This window comes from Diaphorina citri, unplaced genomic scaffold (assembly GCF_000475195.1).
Source record: "Diaphorina citri unplaced genomic scaffold, Diaci psyllid genome assembly version 1.1 scaffold7, whole genome shotgun sequence".
Classification (NCBI taxonomy): Eukaryota; Metazoa; Arthropoda; class Insecta; order Hemiptera; family Psyllidae; genus Diaphorina; species Diaphorina citri.
The window spans coordinates 470,741-492,966 of NW_007377446.1; the positions used below are offsets into that span (position 1 = coordinate 470,741).

The window sequence follows — 22,226 nt, forward strand, 5'->3', positions numbered from 1 at the left end:
TAAGAGGGAGAGGAGGAGGAGGAGGATTATAATTAACTTTTCCATTGAAGCTTTGTGTTATTCGAGCGAAAAACAGGAACAACAATTTGGAAAACTATCTACCACTCCTCCCCCTCCCTCCAATCCCCCCCCCTTGTCCAAACTCGCCATTTCCATTATCCATTGTGTTGTTTTCCAATACACGTACCAGTGGCGGAGCTTGTAATTCAAGTTGGAACCGGGGGCCTGTTCCAAGAACCACTCCCAACCCTCCATTTTCACTTCTGCCGTAGAAAACAGTGAAGTAGGGTACGGCGTTCGGCGTTGGAGTGAAAAGTGGGGAGTGGTGAAGAGTGCAGAGTTGCTCGTGGAATAGGTCACATGCTCACATGTCACTACTTGAAAAGATTGGAAGGAAAATTTCAAAATCTTTGCAATTTTCCGCTCAAATGGCTTATGCACTTATCACTCGTATCAGCTATACCAGCAGTAGTGAAAGAGTTCTTGGCCTGCCAATCAATGTCATCCGTGAAAATGCCAAAGTCTGTACACAATTTCCCTGGAAATTTAACAAAGAACCTCGTCTGGAAATGTTGCCGAAATGAATTTTCAATCAAAATTTTCACAAATTCGTTCTCCCTCGAAATTTATTCAGGACCGAGTCCGAAATTCGACGATAAATTTATTTATCGGATATTATTAGCGAACATGCATTTTTGAGCACACAATACCCGGAACGTTTCGGGGGAAATTCAGCAGAATTTTGGGGCATTGTTTTTTGAAATCCTTTCATTAAATTTATTAATTAATTTTTATCCACATGTGGGAACTAGGAACGTACATAATATTGAGTATTATTTTATGGCACATGTTTGAAAATGGATTTCAGAGGCCTCGGCCTACGTATATGTACTCAACTTTGAACTCGGCAGATGATAGGTAGGTACCCATATTTAAATGAAAGTCGATACCAAGTATTGCAAAAGAGTTCCTACTTTTTCCCGAGTGCTGTGGGTATTATGTACCTCCATGCGCCCAAAGCATCATGTTGAAAAGTTGTGTATTCTGAAGTACCATTGAAGGAGAGAACTTCTGAGGTGTGTACCTCCATTGGAAAATAAAGTTATGTTTTCTTTTTTAAAAAACTGAAAACACAAGACAAACAAAGAAAAGAAAGAATAGTACGTAGTTTAGAAAGAAAGGATAATAAAATGAGAGTAAACTCAAGAAAGAATGAGAGGAAAATGAATAATATTTCAAGTTTCAACTTGCACTCAAGTCAGGTCCCTAGGTTAGGAAGGATCCAGGTTTTGTTTTAAGAATTTGTGACCAGCTGGGTTTGGACCAATGCTACTGGCGATTCCGAGTTGTGATCAGATTCTTGAGGACACTAATTAGGAGCTGGCTTCATAGGCCAAAAGAGGGTTACCTTCACAGGCTAAATCAATGCTGTATATTTACATAAGAAGATTGACACATATTTTTCTAATATCAACCATGAAAGCGTTAAAAAGCAGAATCTCAATCAGATCGTAGACATTGAAGAATCCTGAACAAAGTCTTACAGCTTTTCTGTAAATATTAGTTCTGGCTCTAAAAGATCCAAGATCCTTGCCTTAAAAGGCTTTTACCAGTTTGTTGGTTTCCACTTGAAAACACTCCTGATCAGTGATGCCTCAAACTCAAAAGTAATTTGAAAAATTTCTTTTTCCACATCAGGAAAAACGCTGCAGAAAAGTTGCGATGTTGCGATGAATGGGAAGAAATTTGCATGCTTCGACCGAAAGAAAAGAAGGAAAACATGAAGATTGAAAACGAATAAGTAATCAGGAGAAGAGAACAAGAAGAGAGTCTAACTTTTAACTGTGACAAGCTTCTAGCATCTTGAAAGTTTAAACTTGATGATTTAGTTTAAACTTTTCCTTGAGATGTACTCGCATGTTTCTGTTCAGTGAATGCTATAGGGTTTTAGAGAGGGAACAGTCATGGCCCAGGATCTTAGTTTGAAGTCAAGAACATCAGTGTCTACTTTGCTATCGTTTAAAGCAAGTTGGGACAAAAGATAATCTCTCTTTGACCATTGAAACCCGAGATCTTGCCAAAATTGATTCAGTGAATGCTATAGGGTTTTAGAGAGGGAACAGTCATGGCCCAGGATCTTAGTTTGAAGTCAAGAACAGCAGTGTCTACTTTGCTATCGTTTAAAGCAAGTTGGGACAAAAGATAATCTCTCTTTGACCATTGAAACCCGAGATCTTGCCAAAATTGTCGACAGTAATTCAAACAAAACTGTCGGATAGCTCTTACAAAGTATTTTCATAATTGTATTTTTATGAAAATTAGACATACTTACATTCCACGCCATTTTGAATCTGCGAAGAGCTAGGTTTTAATGACGTTGATGACCTATGCGTTGTAACGAGTTCTCGCCTGGTTTTGGTCGTTTTGAGCACACTTAACAGATTCTCTAGAGACAACTTGGCATGAACCACTCCGATCTTGAGATAAAGCTGCGAAAAGGAATTAACTCAAAATTCCTGTCAGGGCTTTGGTCTTGACCTGTGAGTTATGATTTCCAAATATCATAGTGTTCTTTCTTCTCCGGCCCATCATATTTGAATACCAACTTGGTAGAAGTCTTCAGACTCAGAGAGATATACTGGATATACTGAGATCGAGTTGGTATAGGTATCGTATGCTGGTCCTCCCATCTTGGTAATAATCTGGACCTTATCACTTCCCATCATCTCATATTTCAAAAATAAAAATTCTTGAATCTACTCTTTCGTTCCTCTTTGTGTAGAGCTTTGCAGGTCAGGACTGCGTGTAAGAATTTCAGAACTGTACTTAATTCAGGATGTTCGAGGTCTGGGTTTGCTGACAAGCAACGTAAAGATCAATTTTCATGAGCTTCCTTTCAAAAAGGTTGCGCACATTTTCAAGAGAACCATCAAAAACCCTGAAAGTAGGTACCTTTGTAAATACGGATTTTCAAAGTAAAGTATACCTTTTACTAGTAGCTTTTAGAATTAATGGGCTGTGTGTCAATTTAAAAGCAGCAAGAGTACGACAGGACCATAACCCTAATGTTATAGCAGTTGTCATCACTTGACTGAAATAAATGTTCTGTGATGTAAAGATCAAAGATCAATTTTCATGAGCTTCCTTTCAAAAAGGTTGCGCACATTTTCAAGAGAACCATCAAAAACCCTGAAAGTACCTTTGTAAATACGGATTTTCAAAGTAAAGTATACCCTTTACTAGTAGCTTTTAGAATTAATGGGCTGTGTTTCAATTTAAAAGCAGCAAGAGTACGACAGGACCATAACCCTAATGTTATAGCAGTTGTCATCACTTGACTGAAATAAATGTTCTGTGACTCAAGGAAACTATCCCACAGGTTCTGAAGGAAGTAGCTAAATAGCTATACAAGTTGTACACTATATTATTTTGAATGGCTTTCCTTTCCTGTGTTATCCTTGCTTTCAAAGGACTACCTTTCAGTCATATTTTAAGTTGACAAACTCGACTGCTAAGAAACCAACTGAAAAAGGATTTTAGATTTTTGTTGTCGGCTTGTTTTTTCCCCGACTTCTTGTAGGATAACACTAAACTTGTACGTGTGAATAGTTTCCAAGTCAACATGGAAAAAACACGGAAACTTTTCTCCCCGATACATGTTTGTTTCTTGGGGAAATAATACTGTGAATATGAATAGAGAGGAAAGCACACACAATACTCGTACATATTTACAGAAAATACGCTGGGCCCGTCACTCCGGAAATTTTTTAGCCCGTACTTTATTCGATCGTCATTATAGAAAATCAGTACCTATGTACTGTACCTACCTAATTTGTTTAATATTCAGTTCATTATTATTATTCTTGATTTGATTTTTTGATTTTACTTTCATGTCATGATTTAAAATCAAGACTAGAGCCCGTTCTCCCTTTCTTCCCAATATAATAAGTCACCCATCCATTTATTGGCCTTCCTCGGCGTAGCTTAACATAGGTAACGCTAAAACCGGTCTTAAATTAACGACTGAAGTGTTCGCTCAACTAATATGTGGTGCCCATTAACGTTGCCTTGCCAAAATGGAGAGATTCTTCGGCAACAACCATTTCACCTTAACCCTTCGTTGAAATTTGAACTTGAAATGATTAGTATTTAAACTGCAGCTTGGCAAAGTACCTACGCATGACTTTGCAGACGAATATCAAAAAGTATACGTAAATGTGTATAAAGCCATTAAAATTCGATACACATAGCACATAAAAAACGAGAATTAATATCAACTATAAAACCCCAAAGTGCTTAAAATTAAAAAATGAAAAAAACCGGTTTATTGTTGTTCTTTTATATTTAGAAAAAAATCATAAAGAACCCTCTGTGAGATTGTTAATGTATAGAAAAATGTAATTTTTATTATACGTTTTTTTATCTCGTGAAATAAAATATGTTTGTGATGGGTCTTCGTATGTCTCTGGAGTTTGTATATCAACCGCGTTGTAATCCATACAGATGTATTCTTTGTTAATGTCCCTTGTCTAATTGCTGAACCTGCATTAGTGACGAATTAATCATCGACGAGAAAGCTAGCTAGACTAGACTGTCCTGAGACAACCCTCAATGCCATTCGACTTTTGACCCTTTACTCAGGAGAGCTTTACTATTTTTTTTCTTCCATTATTTCATCAGATTCATCCCTTATTCGTAATACATTATCTTAGACAAGGATTTCCAACTGGCGTGAAGGTCTGTGAGCTCTTTTATAGTTGTCCGGAGTTTCCTGAGAACTCCCTTTTTACATGGTTTTAACCCTTCGACTTTCGACCCTTTACTTAGGAGAGCTTTACTATTTTTTTTTCTTCCATTATTTCATCAGATTCACCCCTTATTCGTAATACATTATCTTGGACAAGGATTTCCAACTGGCGTGAAGGTCTGTGAGCTCTTTTATAGTTGTCCGGAGTTTCCTGAGAACTCCCTTTTTACATGGTTTTATTGAATAATGTGCAACCTAGTCACATTCGCCACAAAGTCCGACTAGCATGAGGACCCTACACTCATCCAAGTTAGAGATTCCTGGCTTAGAATGATAAACACATAGGAAAGGCGGCTTGGCCGAAGACAAAACTAAATGCCACAAGGCTTTTGGAACCAAAGATCACTGCCAAATAAACTTTCCTTGTATAAAATTTTCTTGCAGTAAGTCCACCCCGTAAGAGTTTCAATAGGCATAGAATGTGAATGCTGGAATATTGGTGTATCTGTAGCACACTCATGATAAATGACCCATAATAGCCTGATAAATGGAAGTATTTAGCTCCTCTATTATTAATAACTTTATATGGGCAAGAACTTTTTCGAGCCCATTGTACAACTCGAATGTAATCTGTTCTATTTGTTCGATCTATTTTTGAATGGTGTGTTCTGTGTTATTTGTGCGAGAGGGGTTTCCACTCATACCAACCAGTATTCATCCCTAATATGACAAAAGGGAGGGGAAGGGAGACGAAGGGAGGGGGGAGGCAGGAGAGATAACAATGGAGGGGGAGGGAGAATAAGAGGGAGAGGAGGAGGATTATAATTAACTTTTCCATTGAAGCTTTGTGTTATTCGAGCGAAAAACAGGAACAACAATTTGGAAAACTATCTACCACTCCTCCCCCTCCCTCCAATCCCCCCCCCTTGTCCAAACTCGCCATTTCCATTATCCATTGTGTTGTTTTCCAATACACGTACCAGTGGCGGAGCTTGTAATTCAAGTTGGAACCGGGGGCCTGTTCCAAGAACCACTCCCAACCCTCCATTTTCACTTCTGCCGTAGAAAACAGTGAAGTAGGGTACGGCGTTCGGCGTTGGAGTGAAAAGTGGGGAGTGGTGAAGAGTGCAGAGTTGCTCGTGGAATAGGTCACATGCTCACATGTCACTACTTGAAAAGATTGGAAGGAAAATTTCAAAATCTTTGCAATTTTCCGCTCAAATGGCTTATGCACTTATCACTCGTATCAGCTATACCAGCAGTAGTGAAAGAGTTCTTGGCCTGCCAATCAATGTCATCCGTGAAAATGCCAAAGTCTGTACACAATTTCCCTGGAAATTTAACAAAGAACCTCGTCTGGAAATGTTGCCGAAATGAATTTTCAATCAAAATTTTCACAAATTCGTTCTCCCTCGAAATTTATTCAGGACCGAGTCCGAAATTCGACGATAAATTTATTTATCGGATATTATTAGCGAACATGCATTTTTGAGCACACAATACCCGGAACGTTTCGGGGGAAATTCAGCAGAATTTTGGGGCATTGTTTTTTGAAATCCTTTCATTAAATTTATTAATTAATTTTTATCCACATGTGGGAACTAGGAACGTACATAATATTGAGTATTATTTTATGGCACATGTTTGAAAATGGATTTCAGAGGCCTCGGCCTACGTATATGTACTCAACTTTGAACTCGGCAGATGATAGGTAGGTACCCATATTTAAATGAAAGTCGATACCAAGTATTGCAAAAGAGTTCCTACTTTTTCCCGAGTGCTGTGGGTATTATGTACCTCCATGCGCCCAAAGCATCATGTTGAAAAGTTGTGTATTCTGAAGTACCATTGAAGGAGAGAACTTCTTGCCTACGTATATGTACTCAACTTTGAACTCGGCAGATGATAGGTAGGTACCCATATTTAAATGAAAGATGATACCAAGTATTGCAAAAGAGTTCCTACTTTTTCCTGCTTGCTGTGGGTATTATGTACCTCCATGCGCCCAAAGCATCATGTTGAAAAGTTGTGTATTCTGAAGTACCATTGAAGGAGAGAACTTCTGAGGTGTGTACCTCCATTGGAAAATAAAGTTATGTTTTCTTTTTTAAAACTGAAAACACGAACTAATGGATTGGATATCTGATCAGGAGAAAGAGCTGTAGACTTCAGATTTAGATTTTTTCCTGAGAAAAATAAAGAAATACATAAAATAAATAAAAGTAAAGTTACATAAAACTTATGTTTGCTTTTTTTTCTTTTGTTTCAGGTATGTATCAGACAGTGTCTTCCATGAAATGGACCAATGTGCCTTACATTAAGAGTACCAGTAAGTTGTTGCTTAAAAAGCCTTCGACTTAAATGTTCAACTTCAATAGAAAGCAGTTCATTTACTGCTTATTGGACGTGCCAAATGAAGTATCTACCAATTTTTCAAATAGCTTTGGGTTTGACGGTTTGTAGCAAAACAGGATGAAAGGAAAAGGGGATATAGTGATGAAGAAGGGGAGACCATTAAGAGAAATATAAACAATATCAAGATAAGGAATATGAAACAGAACAAGGCAAATCTAAACTAGGTAAACAACAACATAGCACATAGCGCTTCCAATCTGGCTCACTTCACCAAAAAGTTCCAGATAATGGAGAAAATAGCTTCCTACAAGTTCCTACTACTTGATGTACCATATTTAATAGCCCAACAGTATTAAAAAATAGTCCACAAGTTAATAAACATATCCGATTCTCGTATGGAAGTCCGATAAGCCAACCTGGATATAAATATGAAATGTGAAGACAACTTTGATAAAGAAATGTTTACCAACAGTCTGTCGAGTTCCAGTGATAAGATGCCGATAAGCGAGCTTGCAGCTTGCATACAGGAAATTATTATGGTATTTCTCAATCATCAAATAGTTCTTATCAAAACTTTCAAACTTTATCGAAAAATATGCCTTTGGTTTTTACGAGAAATATACAGGATGTTGCTAGTCAGCTAGTTATAAATATAGGGTGTAACTTTGACCCTGACCAAAGTGGATCTCCACTGAATACTCTGAATAGTATATTAGGAGACATTGACACTAATGGTAGGCAGTACTGACGATGTCCTTCGTAGTAGAAAAGAAAATATTGCCAAAGTATTCCTAAATACATATGGATTACCATCAGGTCATATGCGTTGAAATACGATTTGAACTAATTTGCCATCAGGTTCTTTTATTAGCGTTTCAAGTTCAATACCCTTTGACAATAACTCTCTTAGACCATTAAAGTTGACAGTCCCCTAATTCAATTGTTTGTCTAAACCAGTCCAAAAATTTACATTAAATCGTTTTTTTTTCTGCTCGTGCTTAAAAAATTCAAAATGGAGTGAGCATTCGGCGTGTCCATGATAGCATGAAATTTCAAAATACTTTTAATACGTGTTAGCTGGAACAACTATTAAATATGGTAGGCGGGACTTCCTTCTTGATAAGACGTTTCTTATCTCCGAATTTCTGACCATCTGATATGGAAAAGTATTATATTTCTCCACGATAATTTTAATGTAGGTATTAACGAAACATAAATTAAGTAAATGAGTTAATGGGTAAATATGGTATTAGCATAATGTAGACTGCCTAGATCTAACTAAAGCGTGTAATATTTTAATCCACCGGAGTAGGTAGTGCTGGGTAGGCAATTTTTTTCTTGTATGAAGAAATTCTTCAATTTTAATAAATTCAAATTTATTCCCAATACAGGGTCTTTAGCATTATCAGCAGTATATTCTCTCGCTGATACATTTTTCCTTCGCTGTTGGTGGTCAGTTTTAAAAGTTCATTTTTTCCTGCTATGGTTGAATCTCCCTACTTAGTTAGTCCCCAAGTCGATTCGTTGACAAACTAAACCTTATAATGATTGAAAAGAAATTTAGGCTTGTTTCTGCACAATCTAGGTATATGAAAAATGTCTAAAAAATGGACCAATAAAGGCAACATGAGGAGTCCTGGCTCTTAAATAAACCTTATCCGGAATGACAAGTTCATCGTGATAAGTAGGTCCCATCCTTTTCTGGATCTCATGAAAGGATTTCGAGAGCTTAGCTCCCTCGAAACCCTCATGACTTCAAATGTCTGCAATGTTGGAACGGTTCCATCTCCTGCTCTCGTTACAAGAGCTTCCCTCCCATATCCAAAACCCGACTCAGCCTTAAACTTGTTCGATATGATGTTGGGGTCATTTCCATATTTCCAAAGTTTTTTTTTTCTCTCTTTCATTCAAAGAACAAGCTATTGTTTGGTTATCTTTCGTTTCGATTCCTCTTCCCACGTCTCTACATCTCTAACTCCCATATCCAAAACCCGACTCAGCCTTAAACTTGTTCGATTTGATGTTGGGGTCATTTCCATATTTCCAAAGTTTTTTTTTTTCTCTCTTTCATTCAAAGAACAAGCTATTGTTTGGTTATCTTTCGTTTCGATTCCTCTTCCCACGTCTCTACATCTCTATGACTGAGTGAAAAAAGAAAAGAACACGTAAAAGCTTGTATTTGTGTTGAGGAAAGCGTAAAAGTAGATTCACCAGCAAACCTCTCCTTTACCTTCCCCTTGACACTTCTTTATACCCCCTTTCGCCCCCTTGGCTCTCCTTTATCTCACTCCTTCCCTTTTTCACTCATTTTATCTCCCATTCTGCGCCTCTACCTCCCTTCTTGTTTTTTCTTTCCATCACATACACCGAAAACATATTTGAAAAAGATATCTCTTGCCATATGAAATTGATAACACTGAACACGTACTCAGAAGCATTGCTAAGGCTGCTGGTTGGTGTAACCATTTTGTAAATATTGCGTACCGTCTCTACGGTATGTTTTTCTCTTCCTTTTGATATCGGAGATCTTCTTTTAACCCTTGGGTCAGCCTTTGTGACAGAGCGTGGATGTAAGCTTTCGGATTTATTATTTTGCCCGTTTTTATGCTTTTTTTTGCCGGCTTTCATTCATTGAATTACTTTAGAATTGTTTCTACACAACTCTCATTAAGATTATTCCTTTCTGTCCGAGTCTCGGACAGAAAGTCCGAGTCTCATTGACAAGTTTTGGTGATTTGTTTATACATAGTTTCCTCTTCTATCTCTGATGTCTTATACAATCCTGCATGAGTATGTCTGTCATCTTTTTTCATCTTGTTTGATACTCCAATCCTTGGGATCGTCTAATATTACATTAACTATCCAATATATTTTTTATTGTTCTTGAGTGTTTGACTTGAATGTCTTTCAATTCGAACGAATTTTTTCCTCAAATTGTACAATTCTTTCTGTATCTACTTGCACGTGTTTTTCCCTTAATACTTGTGTTGTGTTTTGGCTTATGCAACTTTCAATACTTTCATCGAACACTTTGATCGTTTAGTTGAGAACTTTGCTGCATTTTATCCCGACTTCTTGTAGGATAACACTAAACCTGTACGTGTGAATAGTTTCCAAGTCAACATGGAAAAAACACGGAAACTTTTCTCCCCGATACATGTTTGTTTCTTGGGGAAATAATACTGTGAATATGAATAGAGAGGAAAGCACACACAATACATAGGTACCTACTCGTACATATTTACAGAAAACAAGCTGGGCCCGTCCCTCCGGGAATTTTTTAGCCCGTAGTTTATTCGATCGTCATTATAGAAAATCAGTACCTATGTACCTACCTAATTTGTTTAATATTCAGTTTATTATTATTCTTGTTCTGTGACTCAAGGAAACTATCCCACAGGTTCTGAAGGAAGTAGCTAAATAGCTATACAAGTTGTACACTATATTATTTTGAATGGCTTTCCTTTCCTGTGTTATCCTTGCTTTCAAAGGACTACCTTTCAGTCATATTTTAAGTTGACAAACTCGACTGCTAAGAAACCAACTGAAAAAGGATTTTAGATTTTTGTTGTCGGCTTGTTTTTTGTAGGCCAGCGGTGGATGCTGACAGCAGTAAGAACATGCTGACTGGCATGCAACTGTTGGCATGCCGTTAGACATTTTGACATTTCGGACAAATACCTACATGTGTACAATGTACATTATCTCCTCGACTCTGCTTTCCAGAATGGTTGACAGTTTTACATAGTTTTACTTAACTTGAGATCTCTGTTGTTCGGGTGAAATTTTCTAATAACTAATTTTTACTTCTAAAAAAACAAGCACTAGGATTGAAGACTTCAAGCGCCAAAATTTTCCACGTCAACCTTAAATTGTGCAGTGGTCTCCTGATGGGTTGGAATGTTTTTTAGATGTTTATCTCATTTCTCTTTAATATCTGCCTATCTGATATTCCGACAGTAATTGCTCAACTAATATGTGATGCCCATTAACGTTGCCTTGCCAAAACGGAGAGATTCTTTGGCCACAACCATTTCACCTTAACCCTTCGTTGAAATTTGAACTTGAGATGATTAGTATTTAAACTGCAGCTTGGCAAAGTACCTACGCATGACTTTGCAGACGAATATCAAAAAGTATACGTAAATGTGTATAAATGTCATGATTTAAAATCAAGACTAGAGCCCGTTCTCCCTTTCTTCCCAATATAAGGTTTAAGTCACCCATCCATTTATTGGCCTTGCTCGGCGTAGCTTAACATAGGTGACGCTCAAACCGGTCTTAATATAACGACTGAAGTGTTATCTAAAACTTTCTCGCTTTGAGTTCATAGGTTGTTGCGACAAATTTCAAGATCAGGGCTCATTTGTGTGAGAAAATGTGAAAAAAATCCACCAAAAACCAGTTTTTTTTTTGCTTTAAAGTTCTCTGGACAAAATTTGCACCACCATTTTCGTGTTACTGGTAAAAAGACCTTTAATTTGATATATAGGTCGACCCGGTTTGGATAAGTCCTTCTATGGGGACAGACAGAGGACACCGAAGCGAATAAAATAGCCCGTCCACCATAGGTACCTTTTTTTATTACTATCGTAAAAATAAAGGAAGGACGGACTAAAAATAGAAAAGGCAATGTTGGAAAAAATGCGAAAAGGAAAAAAAATAAATAAATTGAATACCTACTATAAAAACATTGCCAAATCCCAACAGAATCCTTTACACGAGGCACGATACACCATAACAAGCATGCAACATTGAATAATAATGATGGAAGGAAAACAATAATCCCGGATAGAAAACATCCCGGAATTTAAATATGGGAGGCAGAGACAGAGACTTATACCTACAGGCTATAGGCATTCTGGGAGGAAAGCTCTCGGTAGATTGATTAAGGTAGGAATTGTTCCTACCTTTTTTGGTGGAGAGGTCAAGACATTAACCTCCCATTCCAAGGCATGGAATTTTCACTGTTATTCCAAGGCGTTAAATGTCATCTGAATAAATAAATTGAATACCTACTATAAAAACATTGCCAAATCCCAACAGAATCCTTTACACGAGGCACGATACACCATAACAAGCATGCAACATTGAATAATAATGATGGAAGGAAAACAATAATCCCGGATAGAAAACATCCCGGAATTTAAATATGGGAGGCAGAGACAGAGACTTATACCTACAGGCTATAGGCATTCTGGGAGGAAAGCTCTGGGTAGATTGATTAAGGTAGGAATTGTTCCTTTTTTGGTGGAGAGGTCAAGACATTAACCTCCCATTCCAAGGCATGGAATTTTCACTGTTATTCCAAGGCGTTAAATGTCATCTGCCATTCCAAATTTTTTTAATACCGTTATTCGAAGGTATAGAATTTCCATTGCCATCCCAAGGCATGGAAGTTTTACTGCCATTCCAATGCATAAATTTACATAGCTTTCGCCGATGATATTCCAAGGAGTGCTATTTGAGTGTCATTCCAAGGCAAAGGCAACGAAATTTCATTGGCATTCCAAAGCATGGAATTTTGTAATCCCTACAAGAGTTGTATATTGTATTTTGCAAAAAAAGCTCAACTTTTTTGGCACAGCTTATACTGTTATTCGAAGGTATAGAATTTCCATTGCCATCTCAAGGCATGGAAGTTTCACTGCCATTCCAATGCATAAATTTACATAGCTTTCGCTGATGATATTCCAAGGAGTGCTATTTGAGTGTCATTCCAAGGCAAAGGCAACGAAATTTCACTGGCATTCCAAAGCATGGAATTTTGTAATCCCTACAAGAGTTGTATATTGTATTTTGCAAAAAAAGCTCAACTTTTTTGGCACAGCTTTTCGTATACAGAGGAGTTCCCATTCCTAACAAAAAATGGAACAATGTGAATTTGATCAGTACTAAACTACCAAAGCATATCAACAAGATCACAAAAACTGTATTCATCCCCAATATGACAAAAGGGAGGGGAAGGGAGACGAAGGGAGGGGGGAGGGAGAATAAGAGGGAGAGGAGGAGGAGGAGGATTATAATTAACTTTTCCATTGAAGCTTTGTGTTATTCGAGCGAAAAACAGGAACAACAATTTGGAAAACTATCTACCACTCCTCCCCCTCCCTCCAATCCCCCCCCCTTGTCCAAACTCGCCATTTCCATTATCCATTGTGTTGTTTTCCAATACACGTACCAGTGGCGGAGCTTGTAATTCAAGTTGGAACCGGGGGCCTGTTCCAAGAACCACTCCCAACCCTCCATTTTCACTTCTGCCGTAGAAAACAGTGAAGTAGGGTACGGTGTTCGGCACGTGGAGTGAAAAGTGGTGAGTGGTGAAGAGTGCAGAGTTGCTCGTGGAATAGGTCACATGTCACTACATGAAAAGATTGGAAGGAAAATTTCAAAATCTTTGCAATTTTCCGCTCAAATGGCTTATGCACGTATCACTCGTATCAGTTATACCAGCAATAGTGAAAGAGTTCTTGGCCTGCCAATCAATGTCATCCGTGAAAATGCCAAAGTCTGTACACAATTTCCCTGGAAATCTAACAAAGAACCTCGTCTGGAAATGTTGCCGAAATGAATTTTCAATCAAAATTTTCACAAATTCGTTTTCCCTCGAAATTTATTCAGGACCGAGTCCAGAATTCGGCGATAAATTTATTTATCGGATATTATTAGCGAACATGCATTTTTGAGCACACAATACCCCGAACGTTTCGGGGGAAATTCAGCTGAAATTTGGGGCATTGTTTTTTGAAATCCTTTCATTAAATTTATTAATTAATTTTTATCCACATGTGGGAACTAGGAACGTACATAATATTGAGTATTATTTTATGGCACATGTTTGAAAATGGATTTCAGAGGCCTCGGCCTACGTATATGTACTCAACTTTGAACTCGGCAGATGATAGGTAGGTACCCATATTTAAATGAAAGTCGATACCAAGTATTGCAAAAGAGTTCCTACTTTTTCCCGAGTGCTGTGGGTATTATGTACCTCCGCCAGCGGTGGATGCTGACAGCAGTAAGAACATGCTGACTGGCATGCAACTGTTGGCATGCCGTTAGACATTTTGACACTTCGGACAAATACCTACATGTGTACAATGTACATATCTCCTCGACTCTGCTTTCCAGAATGGTTGACAGTTTTACATGGTTTTACCTAACTTGACGTCATTAATGTTTGGGTCAAATCTTGTAACTAACTTTTTACTCCTGAAGTACAAGCACTAGGATTGAAGACTTCAAATTCTTGAATCTACTCTTTCGTTCCTCTTTGTGTAGAGCTTTGCAGGTCAGGACTGCGTGTAAGAATTTCAGAACTGTACTTAATTCAGGATGTTCGAGGTCTGGGTTTGCTGACAAGCAATGTAAAGATCAAAGATCAATTTTCATGAGCTTCCTTTCAAAAAGGTTGCGCACATTTTCAAGAGAACCATCAAAAACCCTGAAAGTAGGTACCTTTGTAAATACGGATTTTCAAAGTAAAGTATACCCTTTACTAGTAGCTTTTAGAATTAATGGGCTGTGTTTCAATTTAAAAGCAGCAAGAGTACGACAGGACCATAACCCTAATGTTATAGCAGTTGTCATCACTTGACTGAAATAAATGTTCTGTGACTCAAGGAAACTATCCCACAGGTTCTGAAGGAAGTAGCTAAATAGCTATACAAGTTGTACACTATATTATTTTGAATGGCTTTCCTTTCCTGTGTTATCCTTGCTTTCAAAGGACTACCTTTCAGTCATATTTTAAGTTGACAAACTCGACTGCTAAGAAACCAACTGAAAAAGGATTTTAGATTTTTGTTGTCGGCTTGTTTTTTGTAGGCCAGCGGTGGATGCTGACAGCAGTAAGAACATGCTGACTGGCATGCAACTGTTGGCATGCCGTTAGACATTTTGACATTTCGGACAAATACCTACATGTGTACAATGTACATTATCTCCTCGACTCTGCTTTCCAGAATGGTTGACAGTTTTACATGGTTTTACCTAACTTGACGTCATTAATGTTTGGGTCAAATCTTGTAACTAACTTTTTACTCCTGAAGTACAAGCACTAGGATTGAAGACTTCAAACGCCAAAATTTTCCACGTCAACCTTAAATTGTGCAGTGGTCTCCTGATGGGTTGGAATGTTTTTTAGATGTTTATCTCATTTCTCTTTAATATCTGCCTATCTGATATTCCGACAGTAATTGCTCAACTAATATGTGATGCCCATTAACGTTGCCTTGCCAAAACGGAGAGATTCTTTGGCCACAACCATTTCACCTTAACCCTTCGTTGAAATTTGAACTTGAGATGATTAGTATTTAAACTGCAGCTTGGCAAAGTACCTACGCATGACTTTGCAGACGAATATCAAAAAGTATACGTAAATGTGTATAAAGCCATTAAAATTCGATACACATAGCACATAAAAAACGAGAATTAATATCAACTATAAAACCCCAAAGTGCTTAAAATTAAAAAATGAAAAAAACCGGTTTATTGTTGTTCTTTTATATTTAGAAAAAAATCATAAAGAACCCTCTGTGAGATTGTTAATGTATAGAAAAATGTAATTTTTATTATACGTTTTTTTATCTCGTGAAATAAAATATGTTTGTGATGGGTCTTCGTATGTCTCTGGAGTTTGTATATCAACCGCGTTGTAATCCATACAGATGTATTCTTTGTTAATGTCCCTTGTCTAATTGCTGAACCTGCATTAGTGACGAATTAATCATCGACGAGAAAGCTAGCTAGACTAGACTGTCCTGAGACAACCCTCAATGCCATTCGACTTTTGACCCTTTACTCAGGAGAGCTTTACTATTTTTTTTCTTCCATTATTTCATCAGATTCATCCCTTATTCGTAATACATTATCTTAGACAAGGATTTCCAACTGGCGTGAAGGTCTGTGAGCTCTTTTATAGTTGTCCGGAGTTTCCTGAGAACTCCCTTTTTACATGGTTTTATTGAATAATGTGCAACCTAGTCACATTCGCCAAAAAGTCCGACTAGCATGAGGACCCTACACTCATCGAAGTTAGAGATTCCTGGCTGAGGATGATAAACACATAGGAAAGGTGGCTAGGCCGAAGAGAAAACTAAATGCCATAAGGCTTTTGGAACCAAAGATTACTGCCAAATAAACTTTCCTTGCATAAAATTTTCTTGCAATAAGTCCACCCTGTAAGAGTTTCAATAGGCATAGAATGTGAATACTGGAATATTGGTGTATCTGTAGCATACTCATGATAAATGACCCATAATAGCCTGATAAATGGAAGTATTTAGCTCCTCTATTATTAATAACTTTATATGGACAAGAACTTTTTCGAGCCCATTGTACAACTTGAATGTAATCTGTTCTATTTGTTCGATCTATTTTTGAATGGTGTGTTCTGTGTTATTTGTGCGAGAGGGGTTTCCACTCATACCAACCCAAATATGTTCATAATATGTGGTTTCAGTATTTTACACACAGTTGGATTACTCTTTTACAAATGGACAACATTAAGCAGAAAAGAACCATCTACAAGGTGACTCCCCTTGTGGATGGTTCTTTCCTGCTTATTGCTGTCCATATTTAAATCCAACTTCCCTTTGAAACACCGAATTTTCCATGAAATCCTTTCGTTATTCATCCACCAGTCTCTTGATTAGAAAGACTTCTGTTAGAACCATCGCCATATCCGCTCATTTTACTTATCTCAAGTGCATCAATAAATTATCGTCGGGCACTCATAAATAAAGTAATAAATGGAATCAACCCAAATATGTTCATAATATGTGGTTTCAGTATTTTACACACAGTTGGATTACTCTTTTACAAATGGACAACATTAAGCAGAAAAAAACCATCCACATGGCGGTTCCGCTTATGGGTGGTTCTTTTCTCCTGCTGTCCAAATGTAAATCCAACTTCCCTTTGAAACACCGAATTTTCTATGAAATCCTTTCGTTATTCATCCACCAGTCTCTTGATTAGAAAGACTTCTGTTAGAACCATCACCATATCCGCTCACTTTACTTATCTCAAGTGCATCAATAAATTATCGTCGGGCACTCATAAATAAAGTAATAAATGGAATTTCAAAAACACAAATTTCTCCCCTAAATTTTTTACTTTTAATGTTCAAATCATGTTCAAATTCTTTTAATTCTTTGTTTTACATGATTCTTTCATTTCCACGTCATTTTTTATCCCTGCTTCATATTTTTCTTTATTTATTTTATATAAATTATGTCTCTATGTTTGAACTGAAAGAAGAAACCATGTTTGCTTCTTTCGAATAAAATGTTGCTGGTATTAAGGGGATTTAGGAGTCCCCGCCTTGTGCAGCTAGCTACTTCATGTAGGGAATATAGGGTTTTAAATACAGGAACACTTTTGCTCCTTACCTGATCGGATAATGGACTGCCTTGGATTAATCACTTTGATGAAATCTAGTAGTAGATCCAGAAAATCGTTGGAGAACATCTACAAAACAACCATGAAATAATGCATAAACATTCATGTCCATGTGGAATTGTAGATAGCAAAAAGTTCAACATTGTGCCTGATTTGAAAGATTTCTAATTAAAATCTACCTACATCGAAGTGACCCAAGTCCAATAATTCACCAAAGGTTTCGGTCTCACTTCACCTTCAAGTTCAACCAATACCATATTCCACCAGTCTGAGAGCAATACTTGCATACCGGTCAAACCTGCATATATCCTGGGAACAAAATTATGTGCCAGAAAGATTCTCAAATTACATGTCAGCTTGTCTGCAAAGCTTAGATTCCGTTTTTTAATCCTCGCACACATGAGTTTCATAGTAGTAAGTCAACTTCCGACTGGCTGAATTGTTTGAACTGAAAGAAGAAACCATGTTTGCTTCTTTCGAATAAAATGTTGCTGGTATTAAGGGGATTTAGGAGTCCCCGCCTTGTGCGGCTAGCTACTTCATGTAGGGAATATAGGGTTTTAAATACAGGAACACTTTTGCTCCTTACCTGATCGGATTATGGATTTCCTTGGATTAATCACTTTGATGAAATCTAGTAGTAGACCCAGAAAATCGTTGGGGAACATCTTCAAAACAACCATGAAATAATGCACAAACATTCATGTCCATGTAGAATTGTAGATAGCAAAAAGTTCAACATTGTGCCTGATTTGAAAGATTTCTAATTAAAATCTACCTACATCGAAGTGACCCAAGTCCAATAATTCACCAAAGGTTTCGGTCTCACTTCACCTTCAAGTTCAACCAATACCATATTCCACCAGTCTGAGAGCAATACTTGCATACCGGTCAAACCTGCATATCCTGGGAACAAAATTATGTGCCAGAAAGATTCTCAAATTACATGTCAGCTTGTCTGCAAAGCTCAGATTCCGTTCTTTAATCCTCGCACACATGAGTTTCATAGTAGTAAGTCAAATTCCGACTGACTGAAAAAAGTGACACAAGTAGTTAAAGGTTTGAGCATTGTGAGGCGGATATTATGACTACTAGCTGCTGGTTTTGAAGATAATCCCCTTGTTCAGTGGATAAATCCCGTATTAAAATGTAGAATATTATTTCCAAATTCTAAAATATCCACACACACTCACACAAGTTTGTTTTCTCAGAGACAGAACTATTTCGTTCTGGGAGGTTGGTCTACTTTTGACTAGGAAACACCGTGTTAACACTGTCACTAATCTGTTTGGAGACCTCGTCAAGGATCTTTAATAGCTGAGTCGTCTCCTACAAAATATCCACACACACTCACACAAGTTTGTTTTCTCAGAGACAGAACTATTTCGTTCTGGGAGGTTGGTCTACTTTTGACTAGGAAATACCGTGTTAACACTGTCACTAATCTGTTTGGAGACCTCGTCAAGGTTCTTTAATAGCTGAGTCGTCTCCTATCCTGGGACTTGATCCGAATGTCTGTGACAATTCAAACTCTCAATGTGAGGAACATCATTCATTATTGTTTCGGTTCGTCAGGTACTTTGGAGAGATAAAAAAACCACATTCCCAAATTCCAGTTCATTGATAAAGATGAGATGAGAACAAACCCCATCGACAATGTCATTGAAGTCAATCAACCTGTAGTAGAGAGAGACAATGGTCTTGATCTTGAAGGTATTCGAACTTTGCCAGAGGACTACCTTACGTCTTGTGGTCAATCTACTATAGCATCTTAATTGTCTTCTTTATTACCCATAATAAATGAATTAGGTTCAAGAAACATCAAGAATTCAAGAAACAAATTAAAGTTCGTAAATTCTTCTAACTTGAAGTAGCTTTGAGTGTGCGAAATGGTACCTGTGGTATCTAAACTTGTATATGACTGGTAAGAGTGGTAAGTATCCTTATTCAGCTCGAATTCTTGCCATGTTCACCAAATGGTTCCCTGCTACTTTAACGTCAATAGTGTTTTAATTAACTGAAGCTGCTCCGAAGCTTATTGAGGATCATGGACCCCTCTGTTCTCATTAATTGGCTCGTATTGGGTGCTCCTATTCCACATACGAACGAAATTTGCATTCACATGATCTCTGTTTAGTGTATTGTTTGGCCGGAAACTCGTAAAATAGTTTCAATATCTCGCCCCAGATCTGAGACCAAGATCCTAGACCACTTTAATCAAAGTGACGTCACCTCCAGTGTTTGAATCACATTCCTGATTTTTTTTTCTATCTCAACATTTTCCTTTATTCTTATCTGGAATCTTTATAGGTAGACTATTGGTTTTAGGTATTGACTCGCCCCAGATCTGAGACCAAGATCCTAGACCACTTTAATCAAAGTGACGTCACCTCCAGTGTTTGAATCACATTCCTGATTTTTTTCTATCTCAACATTTTCCTTTATTCTTATCTGGAATCTTTATAGGTAGACTATTGGTTTTAGGTATTGGTTGGTGTCTCCACAGCCTCCTCACACCAAATTGAAATGTTCTCTTTGAGAAGAAGTTTGAATGTAGTTTTTATTGATATTGGTTTCACATTATTTATTCCAATTCAATTCAGGGTTCTTCTTTTTTCTCCTTCCGATCCGAACTGCTCATCAACAGAATCGGGTTTAGATTTTATTCATTGATATTACCTACATTTATTGGGTCACATTTTTCTTTGAAATTCATTTAACCGCTCGCGCCGCTCTAATGTACCCTCATGCTATGTTTTTTGAATAGATCTATGTCTTCCTCATAAAAAATACTTAAAGTCTAGGTATTTTTATTTTATACAGCAATAAATTTCATTACATTACTGAGATGTTTCCGGTCTCGTTTATTTCTTTTAAATTGTTGTAATTTTTGTTAAACGCTCTCTTGACGGTATCCAATAGGATGGGAGGGACCCTTCTGGTAAAACAAAACCTGTTTAGTCTCTGCGTAGTGTAAGTTTTCTTTTGAAGTGTATTGAATGCACTTAATCCAGATTTTTGTTTTATTAGCAGAAAACTTGTCCGAATTTCATAGCACAGTTTTGAGTGGAAGATAAGGTCTTCTACTTTTAGTTTTTAGCAATAAAATTCCAAATAAATCCGGCAATAAAAAAATATCTCTTGCTGAAGATAACCCATCGTAGGTTTCCAACTCAGCTGTAGCATTTTACGAGTATATGAAAGTTCTGCTCTTCTCTTACAGCTATTTAGAAGCTTAAGAGTAATGAGGTGATATCTTCCTATGATGCAGTAGATATACACACGTTGCTATTAGTGTTGTAAAATATACGATGATATTATGAGAGTTGTAAATATTGTGTGAATCTGACGTGCCATATCATCTTCAATCATCTCAAGTAAGAACATTGTAACACTTTTATTTCTTACCTCGTGTAGGTTTTTGATCTCCATCAGTTGAAAATTATGCCAGGATACGGCTAATTACAGTCCTTCAGACACCATAGGATAGCTTTCATCTTAACCCACTTTTGACAGGAGAACAAGTTTTTAGACAGGAACTTGGAAAAGAAGTTTCAACAGAGTGTGTGTGTTCGAGGAATAAGGTTTTGGTGGATCTGCCAGAACTACCACCCAAGTTTAGTGCATCTGTTTCCCAAGACTGATCAAGGCACAAATTAGAGCAATGTTGAGAGGAATGTTTATTGTTTTCTTCTTTTTCTCAATATTTTCGTTGAATATGATTCTTTACTCACCAGTGGACTTATACTCAAGTGTGTGTGTTCGAGGAATAAGGCCAGAACTACCACCTAAGTTTTGTACATGTGTTTCCCAAGAATCCCAAGACTGATCAAGGCACACATTAAAGCAATTATCTAATGATGAGAGGAATCTAAAGGGTTTCTATATATATAAAAAAAAAAAAAAAAAAAAAAAAAAAAAAAATGTTTTCTTCTCTTTCTCACCCTTCTCACTATTTTCGTTGAATATGATTCTTTACTCACCAGTGGACCTATACTCAAAGGCTCTGAAGAAAACACCTCAGTGACATTTTTTAGCAATAAAATTAGAATGTAACAATAGATCAATACAGTTTATGTAATGCAAGGGTTAAAACTTGTACTTCAAATTACCCGCTCCCTGCTTTCTGACAAGGTACCACGTATTTCCTATATTAGCCCATCTTGTAACTCTCTTTCCTTGCATAATAAATTAGTTCCCCGACAAGGTTCATGTGTGAAAGATACATCTCTCCGTGAAGATATTTGACACCTCTCCGCGAGAAATACAAAAATTTAAATATGATTTCCTGAACCAGTTTTCAACACCCATAGACAAAAGCAAGAGAAGTGTTAAAAAATTATATTCTAATTCAAAATTACAATAAAGGAAATGAAAGTAAGCTTTGGAAATACTATAATGCTATTATTTCGTACCCAAAGAAACAAATAAATTACGGGGTTCACTAATAATATTGTATGCATAATGACTATTTATTGCTGCACAAAAGCACAGGGTATGCCGGTATTGTTACTGTTATCAAGATTCAAAGAACAATACCCGGGACCTGAAGTACAGCTTGTTGTTCCTATTGTGTAACGTACAAAATACCTTTCCTATCTCTAGCAATAGTTCAGAATTTGTTAAGGAAGTTGTTTTGCTGCTTGTCTTTTTCTTTTTTCCTCATTTTTCTTTTCTTGTTTCGAGGCACATTTCTTTCTTGTTACTGTTATCAAGATTC

General features: G+C 37.2%; 1 protein-coding gene across 5 annotated transcripts in view; it reads left to right on the forward strand.

Moving 5' to 3' along the window:
- The window catches only part of LOC103524904, a 132,402-nt gene that overhangs the window by 94,680 nt on the left and 15,496 nt on the right, over positions 1-22,226 (forward strand). For 2 of the 5 annotated variants that reach the window (XM_026820253.1, XM_026820256.1), the window contains exon 3: positions 7,017-7,123. The exons of the other annotated variants lie outside the window; for them this stretch is intronic. In XM_026820253.1, coding sequence (XP_026676054.1) covers positions 7,017-7,108 — 92 coding nt within the window. In that variant the 3' untranslated portion in view covers positions 7,109-7,123. Of the gene's footprint in view, positions 1-7,016; positions 7,124-22,226 lie in introns of those variants that run through there. 5 annotated transcript variants of the gene reach the window in all.